The sequence below is a fragment of the Peromyscus maniculatus genome, chromosome 18 (genome assembly GCF_049852395.1).
Source record: "Peromyscus maniculatus bairdii isolate BWxNUB_F1_BW_parent chromosome 18, HU_Pman_BW_mat_3.1, whole genome shotgun sequence".
In the NCBI taxonomy this organism is placed as follows: Eukaryota; Metazoa; Chordata; class Mammalia; order Rodentia; family Cricetidae; genus Peromyscus; species Peromyscus maniculatus.
The window spans coordinates 41,245,842-41,263,728 of NC_134869.1; the positions used below are offsets into that span (position 1 = coordinate 41,245,842).

At 46.6% G+C, this 17,887-nt stretch overlaps 1 protein-coding gene and 1 long non-coding RNA gene across 4 annotated transcripts in view; one reads left to right on the top strand and one right to left on the bottom strand.

Annotated features, from left to right (window-relative positions):
* The window catches only part of Best3 (bestrophin 3), a 49,353-nt gene extending 32,456 nt beyond the window's left edge, over positions 1–16,897 (top strand). For 2 of the 3 annotated variants that reach the window (XM_076553958.1, XM_076553957.1), the window contains one exon: positions 13,543–16,897. In XM_076553958.1, the coding sequence (XP_076410073.1) occupies positions 13,543–14,455 (913 nt within the window). In that variant the 3' untranslated portion in view covers positions 14,456–16,897. The remainder of the gene's footprint in view (positions 1–13,542) is intronic. The other variant, XR_013045561.1, reaches the window with a different exon arrangement.
* Positions 7,247–17,887, bottom strand: part of LOC143269166 (uncharacterized) — a 280,184-nt gene continuing 269,543 nt past the window's right edge. The window contains exon 3 of the long non-coding RNA XR_013045562.1: positions 7,247–7,296. This is a non-coding gene — a long non-coding RNA (uncharacterized LOC143269166). The remainder of the gene's footprint in view (positions 7,297–17,887) is intronic.

Genomic DNA, 17,887 nt, shown 5'->3' on the forward strand with positions numbered 1-17,887 from the left:
TTTTTAAAAGCCTTTGATATGTAGGAGAGCCTTTTAAAAATGTATTGCGTGTATGTATGCATGCATGCGGACATGATCGAAGAGACGTGAGCCATGTTGGGCACGTGGAGGTCAGAGGTCAACTCTGTAGAGTCCGTTCTCTCAATCCACCTCTATATGGGTTCCCAGGATCACTCAGGTCATCAGGCTTAGGTAGCAAGTACCTTTACCCACACACACACATTTCTGGCACAGATTCGATTGATCGTGGAGGCCATCTCTAAGCTGAGTTCCAGACATATATACAATGAAATGTGATCAAATCCACCCTCCATTTTCCCCTCCAACATCCCCAGTTTCCCCCAAAAAAAACATCTGTCTCCCATCCTCATTATTATTTCTTTTGCTTTCTTTCTTCTCCTCCTCTTCCTCTTCCCTTCAAAGTGTCTTATTAATGCTGCCAATGTGTACGCTAGAACATGAGAAACCAATCAGTGGCCACATCCTCCAAAAAGAATGCTTCTCCCTCCCCCAGCTCTACAGTAAGGGGTAGGGCCTTAGATGCGCGAACACACACACACACACACACACACACACACACACACACACACACACACGCATGCACACACACGCATGTGCACACACCCCGCTTTGTGCTGGAATTCAGGCTGGCTTTATCTCGTACAGGTCTTGTGGTTTTGAGGCAGGTACATGCTCCATTGCTGCTGGTTTGCCCTGTCCTCTGCTCCAGCAGCGTTCTGGCTCCTGACTCCCCACATGCACATGTCTAGCCTCTCTCCTGTTCCTGTAAAGCTATGCTCTCGGTCAGACATCTCCAAATCCTCACGAGTAATGGTTTGTGGCACCCTTCTTCCAAAGGGGCCTCTGAAGCTAAAAGAGGCTTCAGAGCCGAAGCAAGGATGGCTGAAAGTGGCATTTCAGGAGCTGTGGTAAATGGCGAGAAACACTCAGGCACCAGGAGACCCATGTAGGTGGCCTACCAAGCACAGCTTAGAGAAGGTTGCCCACAGTAAGACAGGCTTGCTTCCAAGGCTGGACCCTCCCATCCTCCCAGGCCACCATGGTCCTCCTGACCCCAGCCTCTTGCTCAGTCTTGAGGAAGGGCAGTTGCCTTTTGGAGACCCTTGTCAGCCTCTCCAGCTCCTTCTCAGTCACAGAGCTTCACAGTTTTGAAAACCGAGTAACTCGTTTTCCTGTGAGTTTGCCTTGAGATAATGAAACGTTCTTTGTCCTTGCCTGGACTCCCTCCGTGGGAGAGCACAAAGTAGTTGAAGCTCTAACTTGTGGGGTAAAGGAGACCAATAGCATGCCCAGAGTCTGGGAACTTCTGATTATTCTGTTTGACTCCATAGTACTCATTTCTAATGTCCATTTAGTTGTTTCTGTATTATGGTTAAAATTATGAAAGGGGTCACAAGAATTTTATTTGATCCACATATTTGCGCTGATCATAGTTTTGCAAACTCCTAAGCAAAGGTCTACGCTGTTGGTTTTAATGCGGCGCTTTTACTCTGCGAGGGAAAGTCGCGAGGCGCGACAAAACCCATCATCGGAGCAGAGTTTTATCAGGAGAAGGGAGGGACAGAAGAGAGTGTTACCCGGCCTGTGGAAGACAAGTGAATGGAGAGAGAGGGTGGGGGAGGAGGAGAAGGAGAAGGGGGATGGAATCTGTATCCCGCGCTTATGGATTCCCTTGCACATGCACATATGGGCTTACAGAGCTAAGCCACGCATGCGCAGACTGTGTGATCACACAGCGCAAATTACAGGATCACACAGCGCACGGATTACGTAGAATGTAAGGCTCCTTACTTGGCTACTGAACTGTGCATGTGCGGCCATGTAGCTGGAGGAGTGGTCAGGAATCCCAACACATGCTTTTCAAAAAGTATGAAAATGTGCTTCTCCTATTCCTAAATTTGGAAACATAGACAATTGACAAGATCTTTGAGACAATGCTTGTCCTGACAGATAATTGGGAATATTAAATGAGACTGTAACCATAAAATACTGTGGGTGTGGTAACATATTATTATTATTATTATTATCATCATCATCATCATCATCAGTTAGTCAGGCTTTTGATTTATGGGTTCCAAACTGAAGCACAGGAAGACTAACTAGATTCTTTTTTATATTAAGTTAGCTGTAGGGACAGAAAATAAAACAAATGAGAGAAAAGCAGAAGATAGAATATTTAAAACTGCAGCCAAATATATATATATATATAATTTGTTGGAGAGACTGCCTCTAACCAAAATGGCTGACTTACCTGCCTGGTGAGTCATGCCACAAGGAGAGCCAGTGTATGGGAGGCTTCCGTGAGGGGTCCAGCTGAACTCCACTAGAACTGACTAATCAAAGAAACCATTGGGCAGCCGCTCACCTGCTCTTGCTTGTCTGCATGAATGAGGCCCATTAAAGGGAAACCTCACAGCTCCAGAAAATTTCCCTGCAGGAACCCAGGAAGTCGGGCCTTCACAGACATGCCTTATGGGAGCCAGTCCTTCCTGTGATTATGGCGCTTAATATTTGTGATCCCTTGGGACAGAAAACCAAACTCAAGCCAATGGACGCTAAGAGGGGCCCATTGGGTCCCCCCAGAAACTACCCTGCCTTTGGGAATGGCTCAATGCAGAGGCTCAAGGAATGCAGTGGGCTTACTGTTGCCTCCTTTGTCTGTCTGTCTGTCTGTCTGTCTGTCTGTCTGTCTGTCTGTCTCTCTCTCTCTCTCTCTCTCTCTCTCTCTCTCTCTCTCTCTCTCTCTCTGTTCTGGGCCTCTCCCCCAAGGCTCGGTTTTCAGGCAGGCTCTCCCGTCCTGATGGCAGGATGGCTGCTAGCAGCTCCAAGCTGGTAGCCTGCCTAATCCCACCGGAAGGACACACGGTTCTTTCCAACTTTTCGAACTCAAGTGCTGGCTTCACTATGCCTGGCTGGGCTAGGCTAGCATACCCATTCTCAAACTAACAACAACCGACATGGAGGAACAGTATTTAAGTTAGCCCAGGCTGGCTCATGTGTCCTTGCTGATGATGAGCCTATGAAAGCCTTTTTTAGATGAGGAAATTTTTTAATCATATTCTGTTTAAGGTGGTGGTGCTCAGTCTTCCTAATGCCGCAACCCTTTAATACAGTTCCTCGTGTTGTGCTGACCCCAACCATAACATTTTCATTGCTGCTTCATAACTGCAATTTTGCTACTGCTATGAATAACGGTATCTGACATGTAATCATAAATATCTTATATGCAGAATGTATTTTCATTGTTACAAATTGACCCAAAGGGGTCGGGACCCACAGGTTGAGAGGTGTACAGTCCAAGCACATCTAATTCAGAACTCAAATTTGGCTTATCTTTTTATATCACCTTTTCAGACTTGTGGTCATAATTCTCGTGAGCCAGAAATTCTAAAATCAAGGAAATGCCCTTGAACACTGAGCCAAAGTAGTGTGGAAGGGGCAGCCTGGGAAATGACTCTGCTCATGCAACTCCGTTAGAAATGACTTTCACATTCACTCAATATGCATTTCCACGTGAAAAAGAATTTTCTTTGTTCTCGGTATTAAGGAATGCATTCAAACCATAGGTTTTCTTCCTGTATGCTAGCCATATATAATAAAATACCCTCCCCTTAAATCTGAAGTACAAATTTAAACTATGTGTTTACTTGTAACGTCACAATGCATTCATCCATTCAGTCAGGTCATTTTTTTTTTCTAGATTCCTACTATGCAGTAAATTGTGTGCCAGTTGCTAGATACGGGCATAAGAAAGAGAAAGGAGGAAGTGTGTGGTGGGGGGGGATAGGTTGGAGGGCATCCAAAGGCATGAGAGAGAAGTCCGGGGGAGTGGCGAGGGGCTAGGGCTGGCCTGGAAAGGGGCTGAGGTTGGGCGCCATAAAGGAGATGGGGAGATGGTGCCTGGGTGGCCGGGGAGGTAAAAAGCAAAATGCTCACGTCATCCAGCACCATACTATTTGAATCCAGAGCAGCAGCTCTCAACCTGTGGATCACGACCCCTACGGGGGTCGCATATCAGATATTTACAGATGATACCTAACAGTAGAAAAATTACAGTTAGGAAGTAACAGTGCAAATAATTTTATAGTTGGGGGTCATCACACCACGAGGAACTAAAGGGTCACAGCATTAGGAAGGTTAAGAACCATTGCTGTAGAGGAAGCTCCAATGAGGCCTGTCGGTCTCTTCTCAATCAAATCTAAAAGTACTGTTTTAAAAATTCTGTTCCATAAATTCAATACCAAATCAGTACTGAAGTTCTATCCTCCAGTTTTTTATAGAATACAAACAAAAACAAACAAACTCTCAGAATCAAGACTTAGGATGAAAAGGCCTCCTGAAAACTCTGAAAGAAGGATTGGGGAGATGGGTCAGTCACTAAAGCACTTGCCATGCAAGCGTAAGGTTCTGAGTTCAAATCCCCAGCACCCATGTAAAGACAGGCACAGTAGTACACACCTGTAATCCCAATGTTCCTACGGCAAGATGGAAGCTTGAGAGCCGGCTGGCCTGGTATATACGCAGTGGTGAGACACTGTCTCCAATAAAGTGGAAGGTGAGGACCAACACTCAAGATGGTCCTCTGACCTCCACAGGCATGCTGCGGCATGTGTTCATGAACACTTCCACACATAAGTGCACACACACACACACACACACACACACACAGAATCTGAGTGGAGCACCAAAATTAGAAACAGTGCTATAAATACACTGGCCTTGAGATTTTAATAATTGGTGATAATAACTGCATCATCATCAGTCCCCATTTGACAAGCCCTACCCTGTGAACTAACCAAAAGATGAAAAGGTCATCTTCTGTGCTTGAATCCTTCCCATTATTGTTCGCAAGATCACTTCAGGGACATCCTTAGTTTGGGGACATCCTTAGTTTGCTTTTTTGTCGTGATATGAAATGCTTTGTGATGACTGTTTTAATGGAGGCATCTTTTTATCAGTTTAATCATGAAGAAACTATTAACCAAGACTAAGAAAACTTATGAAACCCACAAAAGAGAACCTGTCCTCAGAATTCACATGGAAACATACCCAAGACCTAAAATGAAAATTGAAAACTGGTCTTGGTCACACAATAATAAACACTTATACACCAGGCCTGTAATCCCAGCACGTGAGAAGTTAAGGCCTGCCTGGGTACAGAGTGACTCCTCAGATTCCCCCAGGCTCAAAAATCAGTTAACTAATTAACTAATGAGAAAATAGCACTTATAGAACTAAGTTTACTAAAACAAGATATAGCACTAGTGTAAATGTTTAAATACAAGCAGTGTTGTGTTTTATATATATCATATACATGTGTGTGTGTACATATGTGCATATATGTGTATGTACACACATATATGTATATATTATACATACTATATATATATATGCATGGTTTAAAAAACAACAACATCCAAATTTATCTGCTACTACAAAGTAGAAGGAGAATGCTTTTACCTTCATGTGATAGCATCCTGGGTCACTCCAGCAATCCATTTTTCTTTACTTGACATTACCCATGTTGGAGACGATGAGGAATTCAGTCTATGGAAATTAAAGACCTGAAGTCTCATAAATCCCTTTAATCCCATCATGAAAATCAAAACAGCCAACAGAAAGGGAGCAATCGTCCCTCGAGAGCTTTAGAAGGACACCAACAAGCTGTCCACTGTAACAGTTAGAGAGAGGATCACAACCTGGAGAAGAGTGACTGAGTCTGCTTGTGAACTGGAGGACACGGAGTATGTTAGCCGTGCGTGCCCTCTTGCACATGCAAGCGTGTGCCTGCAGACTGCTCACTACTCCCATTTGAAGAGGATTATCTTACTGGATTTTTCTGAGGTTAAAGAATATGCCACTCCACCTTCCATTTGCAGTAATCTAGAAGGATCTACATGGCAAACGGATTCATTTAGTAGAGAAGAGAAATTGCCCAGTATGCTAAGAATTCCTTCTAGTTAGAAATGGAAGAATTTAAGATTTATTTGGTATTGGGAAACTAAACCACTGTGTTGAAAAGAGATGACTCTTACTTATCTGTCTGTATGCCAGAACTTCTAAGCATGTTTACCATACCATAATCCCCATTTTGTAATTATACAAGCATGCACCAAATGTATACAAAACATTCAAGATAGCACAATAGAGAATACTAGTTCAGGTACAGGAAAATAAATATTGTAGCAAGCAAAGATCTTACTAAAGTTCATAAAATGTATTTCCAGACTGGTGTTTTCAGTAATCATGTCTTACTTAGCCAACTATGTTCAAATAGTTTATTTTAGCTTTATAAGAAAATACATAGTCTGGTTTATACAATTGCATGTTCATGTTATAAACCACTAAAAATAGCTCAAGTTCTAAATCACTAACTTCTACAAAAATGTACTCTTGGCACATTGATTTTTTTCCCTTAATGTACCAGAAAGGAAGGAGAGGCAAGAAGGAGAAGATGAATGTGCATTAAGTTCATCATTTTAGAGATGGGGATTCTCGGTCTGCCAACATAGGGTCACCTTGCTGCTCAGTTCTTACCTTTAAATGCTATCAGAGGTGTGCATGGCTTAATTATCTCTTCCAAGAGAACATCTACAGGATACAGTAGTGCTCAGGAAGAGGACTTGGCTGTATTGTAGGTGGTAGGGTGAAATTAGATATGCCTCGGGAAAGGTGTGGTAGACCAAATTTGTCATAACTCTTGGCCTGAAGTCTCAAATTGGCCACAAAGAGATGGTGGGAAGGTCAAGGTTCGAGTTCCAACCTAAATGCCTCCTCCCAACATGCTCTGCTCCTAGGAACTGTTTGCCAGAATGGAGCAGAGGGGAGTCTGGGTGGTCACAATATTCTAGTCATTGAAATTTCCACATCATCCTTAGCCCCTGGCCTCCCAGCTCAGAGTGAGAGTTTCTTGTCCATTTGTGAATCTGTGGTTGCAGCTTGGACTGCCATTCCACCATGAGCAAGGTTAAAAACAAGAGTGTTCTACTCTAATGGGTCCAGTACCTCTGGGCCCGTGTCTAACTGATCGTCTGCACATGCCTCTGCCCTGATAGGTTCTCAGGCAAATCACCAGCTCTAGCCAGTGTAGACACCCAACCTTGAGAGCACTCCAGTTTTTTTGTTTGTTTGTTTTAATTTAAAGATTTTTTATTTATTTATTATATATACAGCATGTATGACCAGAAGAGGGCACCAGACCTTATTACAGATGGTTGTGAGCCACCATGTGGTTGCTGGGAATTGAACTCAGGACCTCTGGAAGAGCAGCCAGTGCTCTTAACCTCTAAGCCATTTCTCCAGCCCGAGAGCACTCCAGTTTTAAAACAATAAAGCTGACATGAAAAAAAAAAAATAGAACTCACCATATCAAGTATCATTCTCCTAAGCGCCTGATTTCAGTTATGTTAAGATGACTTTTTATTATTTGAATTCAAATTGCCAAAACACCACTTCAAAAGTGGAACAAAGAACAGCCAGCATGGTGGGGCTTGCCTTCCATCTTCCCGAAGCTCTGTAATCAATTACGTCATTACCCATTAGGACAGAGTAGCTTTGAAAAACCAACACACACACACACACACACACACACACACACACACACACACACACACACACACACCTACCTTCCAAGTCACTTGCCAAGGCTATTTTGGTCTTTATATATCAGATGTGCCCTAAGAAGGAAGCACTGTGCTGTGGTCTTTGGGAGCCAGGCTCTTGCCTCTCCCTTGTTATAGCAACGGAGGGGATGAAGATTGTTCTGCACCCTGCGCAGGCTTCTTAACAGCCCCCACTGCTCACGCCCTTAGCTCTGGGGCTGACGGTCTTGTGGGTGTTCGACAGATGCTTGGAAATGCTGGGTTTGGTTATTATTTTTTCAACATTGGATATGAAAGCAGCTCCAGCTGAGACATCCCTCCGCCTTGGTGCATGCTTCCGCTCCTACCCTCCCTCTCTCTTTCAAAAGCAGGCTGCATGGCACAACCCTTCTCATCCCCATGTGCCCTGCATTGGTGTATGGGTGACTTGCAGAGTTAGCAGTGTCTAACAAATGGCACAGAAAAAATACTGAAGGGCCAGGGCAGAGCAATGCCGTCTCCATCCAGAACTCCGGTCCTGTTGTCAGCCCTGGCTTCCCTGAATTTCCCAGCTCCTGCCAGCCCTTGTACATCCTCTTCACACACCCCCAGTGCCCCGGCCTTACTGTTGAATAGCTGCTAAGTCATCCTATCTAAGCTTTTCAACTGTCTGGGGAAGCTCCCAGTTGCCGTGACGGTTTTTAAAGAACTCTTTCAAAGATGAAAAAGGGCTTTTCCAGCAAGCAAGCGTTATCACTTGCTCGGGCACCCGGGGACTGCTTCGGAGAGTCGCCAGTGATGGGCAGCATCCTTTTCAGGGTTCCTGTGCTTCAAAGCTCTCTGGCACGTGCCACCCCCTTTTCATCTCCCAAGCCACATGGAAGGCAGGGAAAATGTCACCCCTATTGCTTTTACCATGTGTGATGCTAAGTCCCGGAGAGTCATAGGAGTCTCCAGGACCTGGCACAGCTGGTGTCAGCCTGGGCAGCGGCAACCTGACGGTCAAGCGCTCAGAGTGAGTCATCTGTCCCACTGTTGGAACGAACCGCTCTCCCTCTCCACCGCTGGAAACCGGTGGTTCCGTGGCACCTTCTGTCAGTGTCCTCCTGCCTCTGATTACTCATCTGTCTCGGTCCAAATGAGTTCTGAAACTGTTTCAGCTGGCCATCCCTAACACGAGGTAATGTCATGAGAGTGCTCCCGTCCTGTCCTGTAGTGCTCCGGCTATGATTGTTTAGGTGCGCTACATCTGCGCCTCTGGCGTGGACTAAAAATACACTTTAAAAATTAAATAGGAGTACAGGTATGCTCGATCCCCAACCCGACACCAACCAGCTGTGGTGGTATAACCCCGGTACTCGGGAGGTGGAGGCAGAGGTTCAGTTTGATGCCTCTCCGTAGTGAGATGAAGGGCAGCCTAAAGTACACGGGACTTTGTATCTTTGAATACAAAGACTTTGAAGATGCTTTCATCTTCAGGGCATTCTGTTCTTAAACTGAGTCTCTACATACCAGAAATGAGAACATGGAAAACCACGACCCTTAAGAGAAAGGAGGACAGGCTTCCGGTTCAGCAACCGTCTTTGATGCCAGCACTCAACAGAAAGGTTATTCATTCCATAATGCTAGAGAGTTATGCTCTGCTCTGTCCTGGCCCAAAGACCTTGAGGACACCTCTCATTACATCATCACGAAATATGTGACACCCCAACTGTCCTTCCAAAGGTCCATCTTCAGGCTGGAAGTGTGGGACATTTCCAAGACATGTTTCCTACCGTATGCATTCATCAACATTGCTGTTCACATAGCCTTTCCCATGCAGGCAATGCCAAAACCACATAGTTTCAGCCTGGAGGGCAAAGTCCAAACCCTCACAACATACCCCAAGACTATCATCCCAGCCATGACCAACACCATCCCACTTCACACCAACTCAAAAGCACGCCAATTCTCGCTACCTTACTTGGGAGCCACTGCTTTCGCATGGAATGTTCCATCCCTGCTTCATCACGGCAGTTCTAACCCTTTGCAGAAAATTTTGCCAGCACGGAAACTTGATTTCAAATGTAGGCATTTATATGCATGCCCTCTCCCTCCTTTAACATTGTAAGTAATAAGGTATAGGATACAGCAAATCGTTCACAGTAGAGGCTCGGTAAATTTAGCAGCTGAACCTCGTGTGTCCACACTGCCGTCTTATGAGGCAGGGAAATACAAAGGGGTCTCCTTGGCGGGCCTCCCCAGCATGGGTCAGTTCGCTGAGCTTTTCCCGATCTGCTCATGGCTGGTTTCATTTTCTCCAGTCTGACTCAGGGGCTTACTGTGCTTGCCGTAGGCGAGTATACGTCACCACCCCGCCAGTGCACAGCTGGAGCTTTTTCCCTTTTTTGCACTTATTTGGTGTGTGTGGTGTGTGTGTGGTGTGTGTGTGTGTGTGTGTGTGTGTGTGTTTGTGTGTGTTTGCCTCTGTGTGTGTTTGTGTTTGTGTTTGTTTGTGTGTGTGTGTGTGTGTGTGGTGTGTGTGTGTTTGTGTTTGTGTGTTTGCCTGTGGTGTGTGTGTGTGTGTGTGTGTGTGTGTGTGTGTGTGTTGAGCATACACAGGCCTTTATGTATATGTGGAAGTCAGAGGATAAGTTACCAATACCTGCCCTCTCCTACCATGTAGGTTCCAGAACCCAGGTCCTCCAGACAGGCAGCAAACGCCTTTATCCACTGGACCATCTTGCTGGCCCAGTTTGTTTGTTTGTTTGTTTGTTTGTTTGTTTTTCCTTTTGAGTCACAAAGTTTTAAAATAATATTAATACACATGGCATTTTCCCCCCTAGAAGACCATGTCCCTGTTACCAGGTAAGGTACCTTAGGTGCAGTTAAGGGAAACAACCCGAAATAAATAGTCAATGTCCCAAGCAGAGGGCATGTGCCTGTCCTATAAAGAGAAAGTGCCAGCTTGACCTCATGTCCCCAGCACCTCCAGTGTGGCAGTCCCAGTGAGCAACCGTGCTTGTGGCTCCTCTGTGTCCTCCCCAGCTACGTAGATGGCTGTGAAGCGTGACTAATTAGGTCCTGCGAGCTGACCTAATGAAACCCAGTGAGCGGGGTCACTGGGGCCACCGAAGCATGAGTCTGCATCTCCCAAGGCCATGTAACAGGATCCGCACCGGCTCTGGAGGGAGGGTCAGGAGACGATCCGGTAGCCAAGGACACTGCTGGGGCTTCGGAATAACAGCGTGAGGTTGTAATCCAGCACCATCCCGGGACATTTAGCTAGGTGATCATTTCATCCATCTTTTATTCATAAACACGGGGACACGTCTTCTTCGGCAGTCTGCTTTGCACTTGTCGGGTCCCGCCTGCATTCTATCAGCCTTTTCCTCCCTGTCACGGAAAATGCACCTGGCATGAGACATCTTGTCACCGTGGATGTCATTGCCTACCCCAGACTGGCACAGGAGGGAATGGTTGCTCCTTAAGCCAGCATGAGCAACTGGCATTTCAGGGCAAGTGTTTGAGGTGCTCTTGGAACCCCCATGAAGGCTGAAGTTGACAGAGATGTGGGACAACCCTGGAACCTGAGGCAGGAGTAGACCTCACGGCCACATGGGCTTGTTTTATTTAAGCCTTGGAGGAGGTTAAAAAGGGTAGACTCATCGTCCTGCTTCTTAAATGTCAGCATTTCAGTGGGAAATCCTTAGCCATGGCAAATCCTTCAAACCTCCCGGGGAGACCCCAACCACAGAGAGAGCCCGCCTCACCTCCACATCTCCTTCCCATGGTGTGCTGACCTCTCCCCCCCCAGCCCTACCTGAGTGGCAGAAATGTCAAGCTTTTCCCAGACATGTCTCAATTCCTTCTGAGGTCTGCATGTTACTCGCCATCCTGTTCCGGGCTCTAGTGTGTCCTTTGATACCAGGGTGGCAGGCGTAGTAATGAATCTCCCGGACCCCTGAGAACCTGTCTGTGAAGTGTTGGTAACAGTAGCAACATGAACTGACATCATTATTGTGATAGTGAAATGAGCATTAGCTGTTTTGTGTGTGTGTGTGTGTGTGTGTGTGTGTGTGTGTGTGTGCGCACACGTGCGCCCCCCCTTTTGCATTTAGTGGGGGAGGGGGGCACCCCAAGGCGCATATGCAGCAGCACAAGTCTGGAGGTCAGAAGGCAACTTTGTAGCGTCTGTTTTCTCTTTCACTTTTGCTTAGGTTCTTGGGGTCATAGTCACATTGCCAGGCTTATGCAGTGAACTCTGTTCACTGAGACATCTCACCCATCCTCCCAGTCTCTTGAGTTTAGCTATGTCCCATTATTTTTTCTAGAGGGAGGGGACATCCGTCTTTACTTCAACTCCAATAAAAACAAAAGAACGCAACATTTTGTACAGTGTATCCTAACACTCAAGTTTCTAGATCAGTAATCTTCAGAGTGTGGTCTGGGAACCCCGGAAGGTCACCAACACTCTGGGAGGGAATCCATATGTATAAAACTATTTTCATCGTAACACTGTGGTGTTATTATCTCCCACTTTCATTCTTTTCTAAGTGTACGAAAAGCCCCGCCGATCTACTATTTTACTTCCACAAACTGCAGTTACACAGAGTCAACCATCGTCCAAAAATACGAAACGGAAGGCTGCAGAGACAAACAATTCGCAGATTTTAAATTGCATGCCGCTCTGAACAGTGTGAGGATATCCTGAGCCATCACGTTTGGTCTCGCCGGGGCTGTGAATCAGCCCTTTGTCCAGCCCGTCTACCTGCGCCTCACTTACTAGCCAGCTCCGTCATCAGACCAACGGGCATGGCATCCCAAATGCTTGTGTTCAAGGATCCCTTAACTTATTAATCTGCCTAAACACAAGAGCAGTGATGTTGGCAGTGTTTGGCTTATGTCTAAGAGAAGGTGTAAATTGTATCCCTTAAGTGAAAAAAAAAAAATGAAAGCTTTTGATTAATGAAAAAAATATACCAAGTTTATTCACACGGGCAAGAACGAATCTTCTACTCATGATATTGTTAAGAATGGAAAAATAGCCGGGCGGTGGTGGCGCACGCCTTTAATCCCAGCACTCGGGAGGCAGAGGCAGGCGGATCTTTGTGAGTTCGAGGCCAGCCTGGGCTACCAAGTGAGTTCCAGGAAAGGCGCAAATCTACACAGAGAAACCCTGTCTCGAAAAACCAAAAAAAAAAAAAAAAGAATGGAAAAATAACCCACGCTGGTTTCGCTGTCACGCTTGAGGCTGCAAAAGGTATGGCCGGGTGGGCAAGATGGCTCAGCTGATTAAAAAAAAAACACTTACCACACAAGCCTGATGACCTGAGTTGGATCCCTGGACTCCACAGGCGAGGGAGAGAACCGACTCCTCACCAGAGGTCATTCTCCAAGCACGTGGCACACTCACACACAGGCACCACACAGAGAGACACATAGCAATAATGAAACTAATTTTAAAACAAGTTACAGCCGCAGAGCCAAGTATGGTGGCATGTGCCTGTAATCTTGAAACAGACAGTGCAGATAAAAGGATCAGAAGTTCAAATCATCCTAGGTAAAGTTTGAGGCAACCCTGGAATCCATGAGACTGTCTCTAAAGAAATCAAGTTATAGCCACGTGTGTAGTACATGTTTAGCTAAGATGGAAAAGGCATTGCCATCTATGGTCTGGTACTATCTGGGAATCCACTGGAGATCTTGGAATGCAGCTCCTAGAGATAAGGGGGGGGGGGTTGGGAGGAATTCAGTGGAATTTCCTAGAGGCTACTAGATATACGATGATGTCATCACTTCGTCCTTAATGGAACATGCGTTCATACACTCCTGCCTTTTACATCCCTCGGTTATCATTTTGGACGTGTTCATAGCAGTTGCCGTGACCCGCCTCTTCTCTTTGGGACCCACCCACAAGTTAGTCCTACAGCTGCTCTCTGTCTTTTGTCCTGTGCTGCAGGCTGTCCGGGTCCGAGTTCCCCGCGGAGGACTGGCTATGGAACTATGAGAAGCAGGGCCACCGGCCCTCGGTGATGAGGAGGGTCAAGCGCTTCCTGAGTACCCACGAGCACCCCGGCAGCCCCAGGAGGAGGACTTTCGGCAGGCAGGCCAGCGACAGCTCCATGTTCTTCCCCCCGAGCCCAGCTCGGGATCTGCTGGACGTGCCCTCCCGAAACCCCCAGCGAGCCTCACCCACCCGGAAGCAACCCCAATCCCGAGAGGGCAGCCCTAAACTGCATTCCAGCATGGGAGAACTGTCCACCATCAGGGAGACCAGCCGCACCAGCACCTTGCAGAGCCTGACCCCGCAGTCCAGTGTGAGGGCCTCCCCTACCAAAATGCCCCGGGTCCCCGAGGTCCTGATCACAGCGGCTGAAGCCCCCGGGACCTCGTCAGACAGCCATCACCAAGACTCTGCTACCTCCATCCTGAGCCTCGAGTTCACTGGGGTGCAGCCAAGCAGGACTAAACGGCAGGTAGACCTCTCAGGGAAGGCGACGCCACCCGGGGACCCCAGGCCCCAGACTGTTTCAACCAGTACCGAAAGAGACTTGTTCAAGTTTGAGGAAGACCTGGATGATGACAGATTCCCACAAAGGTGGAGCCTTCCGGAGTTACGGGACTCGCGGCACACCTCCCTGGGAAACTTAGGTCCAGATCCTGTGAACCCCAGGCCTGCCCTCTTACTTGACACAGAAACATCCTCAGAGACCAGCGTCACCCATCCTGGGGCTGGTCCTAGGGTCTCTCCTGATGTCCTGTTCTTAATGGAAAGCTTGGACACGAAAGAAACCGACATCCTGGAGTTTAACAGTGAGCACCCTGAAGAATCCCCTAAGGGAATGCCACAGCGCCCCAGGACCTGGTTCTAGCTCACCAGCCCGGGGACACCCCTCCAGGAGCTGGCCAGTGTTTAGCAACATGATCCTACTGTACAAGCTACTTAGAACTCTGAAGGGCATTATGATCCTGCAAACCTCGAACACAACCACATCGTCTAGCTAGCGCAAAGGGGCTTTCACGCAAGTTGTGTGGCCCAAAATGAATTCTCATAACCAAATAAGGGATCCCATATAAATGTACATGGCTTATACATCCATACATGATTAGCTTTGGAAAGGACCATACAGATCATAGTCCAATCCCCTAGAAGCAAAGGCCCAGACACAAAGGGTCCCGTTTCTTTCCTGTTTCCTCCCATACCTCTCTTCCTTTAGCCATAGAGACAAGGCTAGACCATGCCATGCCCAGAGGCCCTTCCACTTATAGTTATTTAACTGGATCTTCCTGACCACCTCACTCCCGCTTCCGATAACTATTATTAGCATCTTTCCCTAACTCTTGAACTTCCTCTGTGTCGGAAAGCTCCCTTTCTCTTCAATTAACTATGTCTACCATCTGGTCTTCCTTTTCCTTCTCTTCCTCTTTATTCTCATACATCTTTCCTCCGCCCTTTTCCCCGGTCTAGCTCCTCCAGTGACTCTAATCTGTCCCTCTTTCCAGGTTATAATAGCTTCCCTTTCCAACTCTGTTGCTTACTTCCTGTCATGGTGTTCACACTATGAGACACTGGTAATGACCGGTACAGGAATCTAACACACCCAACCCCCCATGCTTCCAGCCTTGCTGTAAGAGGTGCATGTGTGCTGACGGTATCCACCATCTCAAACCTGCCGCTTCCGCTCCTTCATGTTGGACTCCAGAGAAGACCGAATCAAAGAGGATATGAGATCCGCACAGCCAAGGGCTACCCCACCAAAGGATGACATGGTCAGAGAAGACTGATTCTAAGAGGGTATGAAATCCACACAGCCAAAGGCTACCCCACCAAAGGATGACATGGTTTGGATCTACTGAACTCATACACAGTCTTAAGCAAAAACACTACAATTGTGTCACAGCGTGGGACCAGTAGGAGATTGGAGCAGTGTGGATACTATAGGGTCCATGGCCGCACGATGACAACAGACTCTTGCCAACTTCCTTTCAGAAGCTCTTAGGTTATGTTTTGCAAGCTCCCAGCTTTGAAAGGGCTCTGCCTTTCCGAGTGCCATCTTTTCTACCTGTCCTGTAACGAAGCTTGACATGTGGCTTCAGAAGCAAGAAACTCTAACAGCGACCACGGGTTTGCTGTCTCGGTGCCCCATGCAGCCAGATCTGAAGTCCACATGAGAGTTCACAATCCTTCAAGGAGTCCTATGAGACTGACAGACCATCAGCTCCACTTTAAAGATGAAAACAGAGGCGTTTCCTGAGCTCACCTAGCCAGGCTTAGCTGCTCAAGAACCCCACACGCCCTCGATGTGCCACAGGAGGGCCTTGAATCTGCTAATGATTTGCACCAAATTCTGGAGGATGCTTCAAGGCGGCTAATCACAGGTTTATGCCAAACCTCCTCAGCCTTGGGGACATCTCTGGATCCTCCCAAAACAGTTTTCAGTCACAGAGGTGAGCAGCTTTTTGTCTCTGGGGGCCAATGGCAAGAGCCATGGTCCTCTCCCGGCCGTTACAGAAGCCGGCAGGAACGTCTTATTCCTTCCCCCACTACAGAGTCCTGATGTGCTGTGTTCTAGTGACCACATTCACACAAAAGCTCAAATCTCAGTGGGCCTCTGAAGGGGCAAAAAGCAATGACCCCTACCTTAACAGGCTTTTCTTGAAGGACTAACATGGTATGTTATTAGAGGAGATGCTGCACATGCATGGTCCTCTATGCTGACCCACACCATCAACTCCCAAGAAAGGACTGTAATCCCCAAAGCATCCCAGACAGACAGACGATGGGCTCAAGCCCCCCTGTGTTTCTAAAAGGCCAGAATGACCCTTTCCCAGACATCATTGTCTTTACACACTTTTCTTGAGTGCTTCAATGTAAGCCCCCCCATACACACACACACACACACACACACACACACACACACACACACACACACACACACATCTTCTCTTTGGCTCGATCTATTCCCTCAAATACAAGTTAGGTTTCTACTTAGCTGTCTTTGAAGTATAATCAATTTTCACTCTTAAACCCGAAGTTATCAACTACGCACTGAAAAATAATTTTATGGAGAAATGGGAAGGGGTTCATTTGTCTATTCCTGGGCCCCTCTTCTCCACCTTTATTCATGAGGATTATTTAAGCTCCTCAATATTTCTTCACATTTTGAGATGGCCTCCCGTTTTCTTCTCACGCTGAAAACTGAACTACGACTCGCCCACCGAGCCCAGATGAGGAGATTTTTCCATTCTAAAATGAGTCTTTACCCTGCAGGGTCAGGGCTGCAAAAATAAAGGATTTATTCTCTTGTGCCCGATTTTTCACCTCCTGAGCTCTAGAAAATTCCACCTGTCAGACAAGCAGTCTTATGTCTCCGTGGCTTAGTCTTCAGGGTTTGACCAATCCAAGAACAGGCTTTTCCTGGTGGCATGTTAACCTAATCTGCATGTGAACACAAGATCTTACCTCTAAAATCCAAACCCAAACAAGCAAACAACAACAAAACCTTGAAAAAGAAGAGGGCAAGGAGTCCGGCAGGAAGTTGAACAGATACATGTCCTTCCAACCATCAGGTTCTTATCTACAGAATGGGCTGCTGTCTCGAAGGTTTCACAGCCTTTATTAGCCATCATGAGTGTTGAAGGGAAAGGTTGGGGACCTCAGATTGTCCTGTGTGACCAAGAGGCATGACTCTGACTGGTGCTCCGAGGAGCCATCACGGTCTTCTCCTCTCACTACGATTATCTGTGCTTCAGAGTCCCCTTTGTCTCTGGGATTCTGATCTCTTTCATTTAGGAAGATCTTCTCCTAAGAGTCACAGGATTAAGCCCCTGACATATTGACACAGTGAACCCTCATTCACTCACTCAGGAATCCCATAAAAACACTAAACTGGAAGCCATAAAAGGATCTGTAGGGTTTAAAAATAAGGAAGAAAATAAATGAATGAATGAATGAATGAATGAATGAATGAATGAATGAATGAATGAATGAATAAAATAAAAATAAGATGGTTCAGTGGTTAAGAGCACTGGCTGCTCTTCCAGAGGACCTGGGTTTAATTCCCAGCACCCACAGGGCAGCTCACAACTGTCTGTGACTCTGGTTCCAGTGATCTGATGCCCTCTTCTGGCCTCTGCAGGCAGTGCGTGCACATGCTGCATAAATAAATCTAGTAAATAAATAAAAATAAAATAAAAAATAATGAAAAAAAAATGCCCCGACATGACACTATGAGACAAGGAACCTCCAGTTCATTTCTGTTGACTATCTACTGCGGCGCATGCAGCCTACACTTGAGAGTACT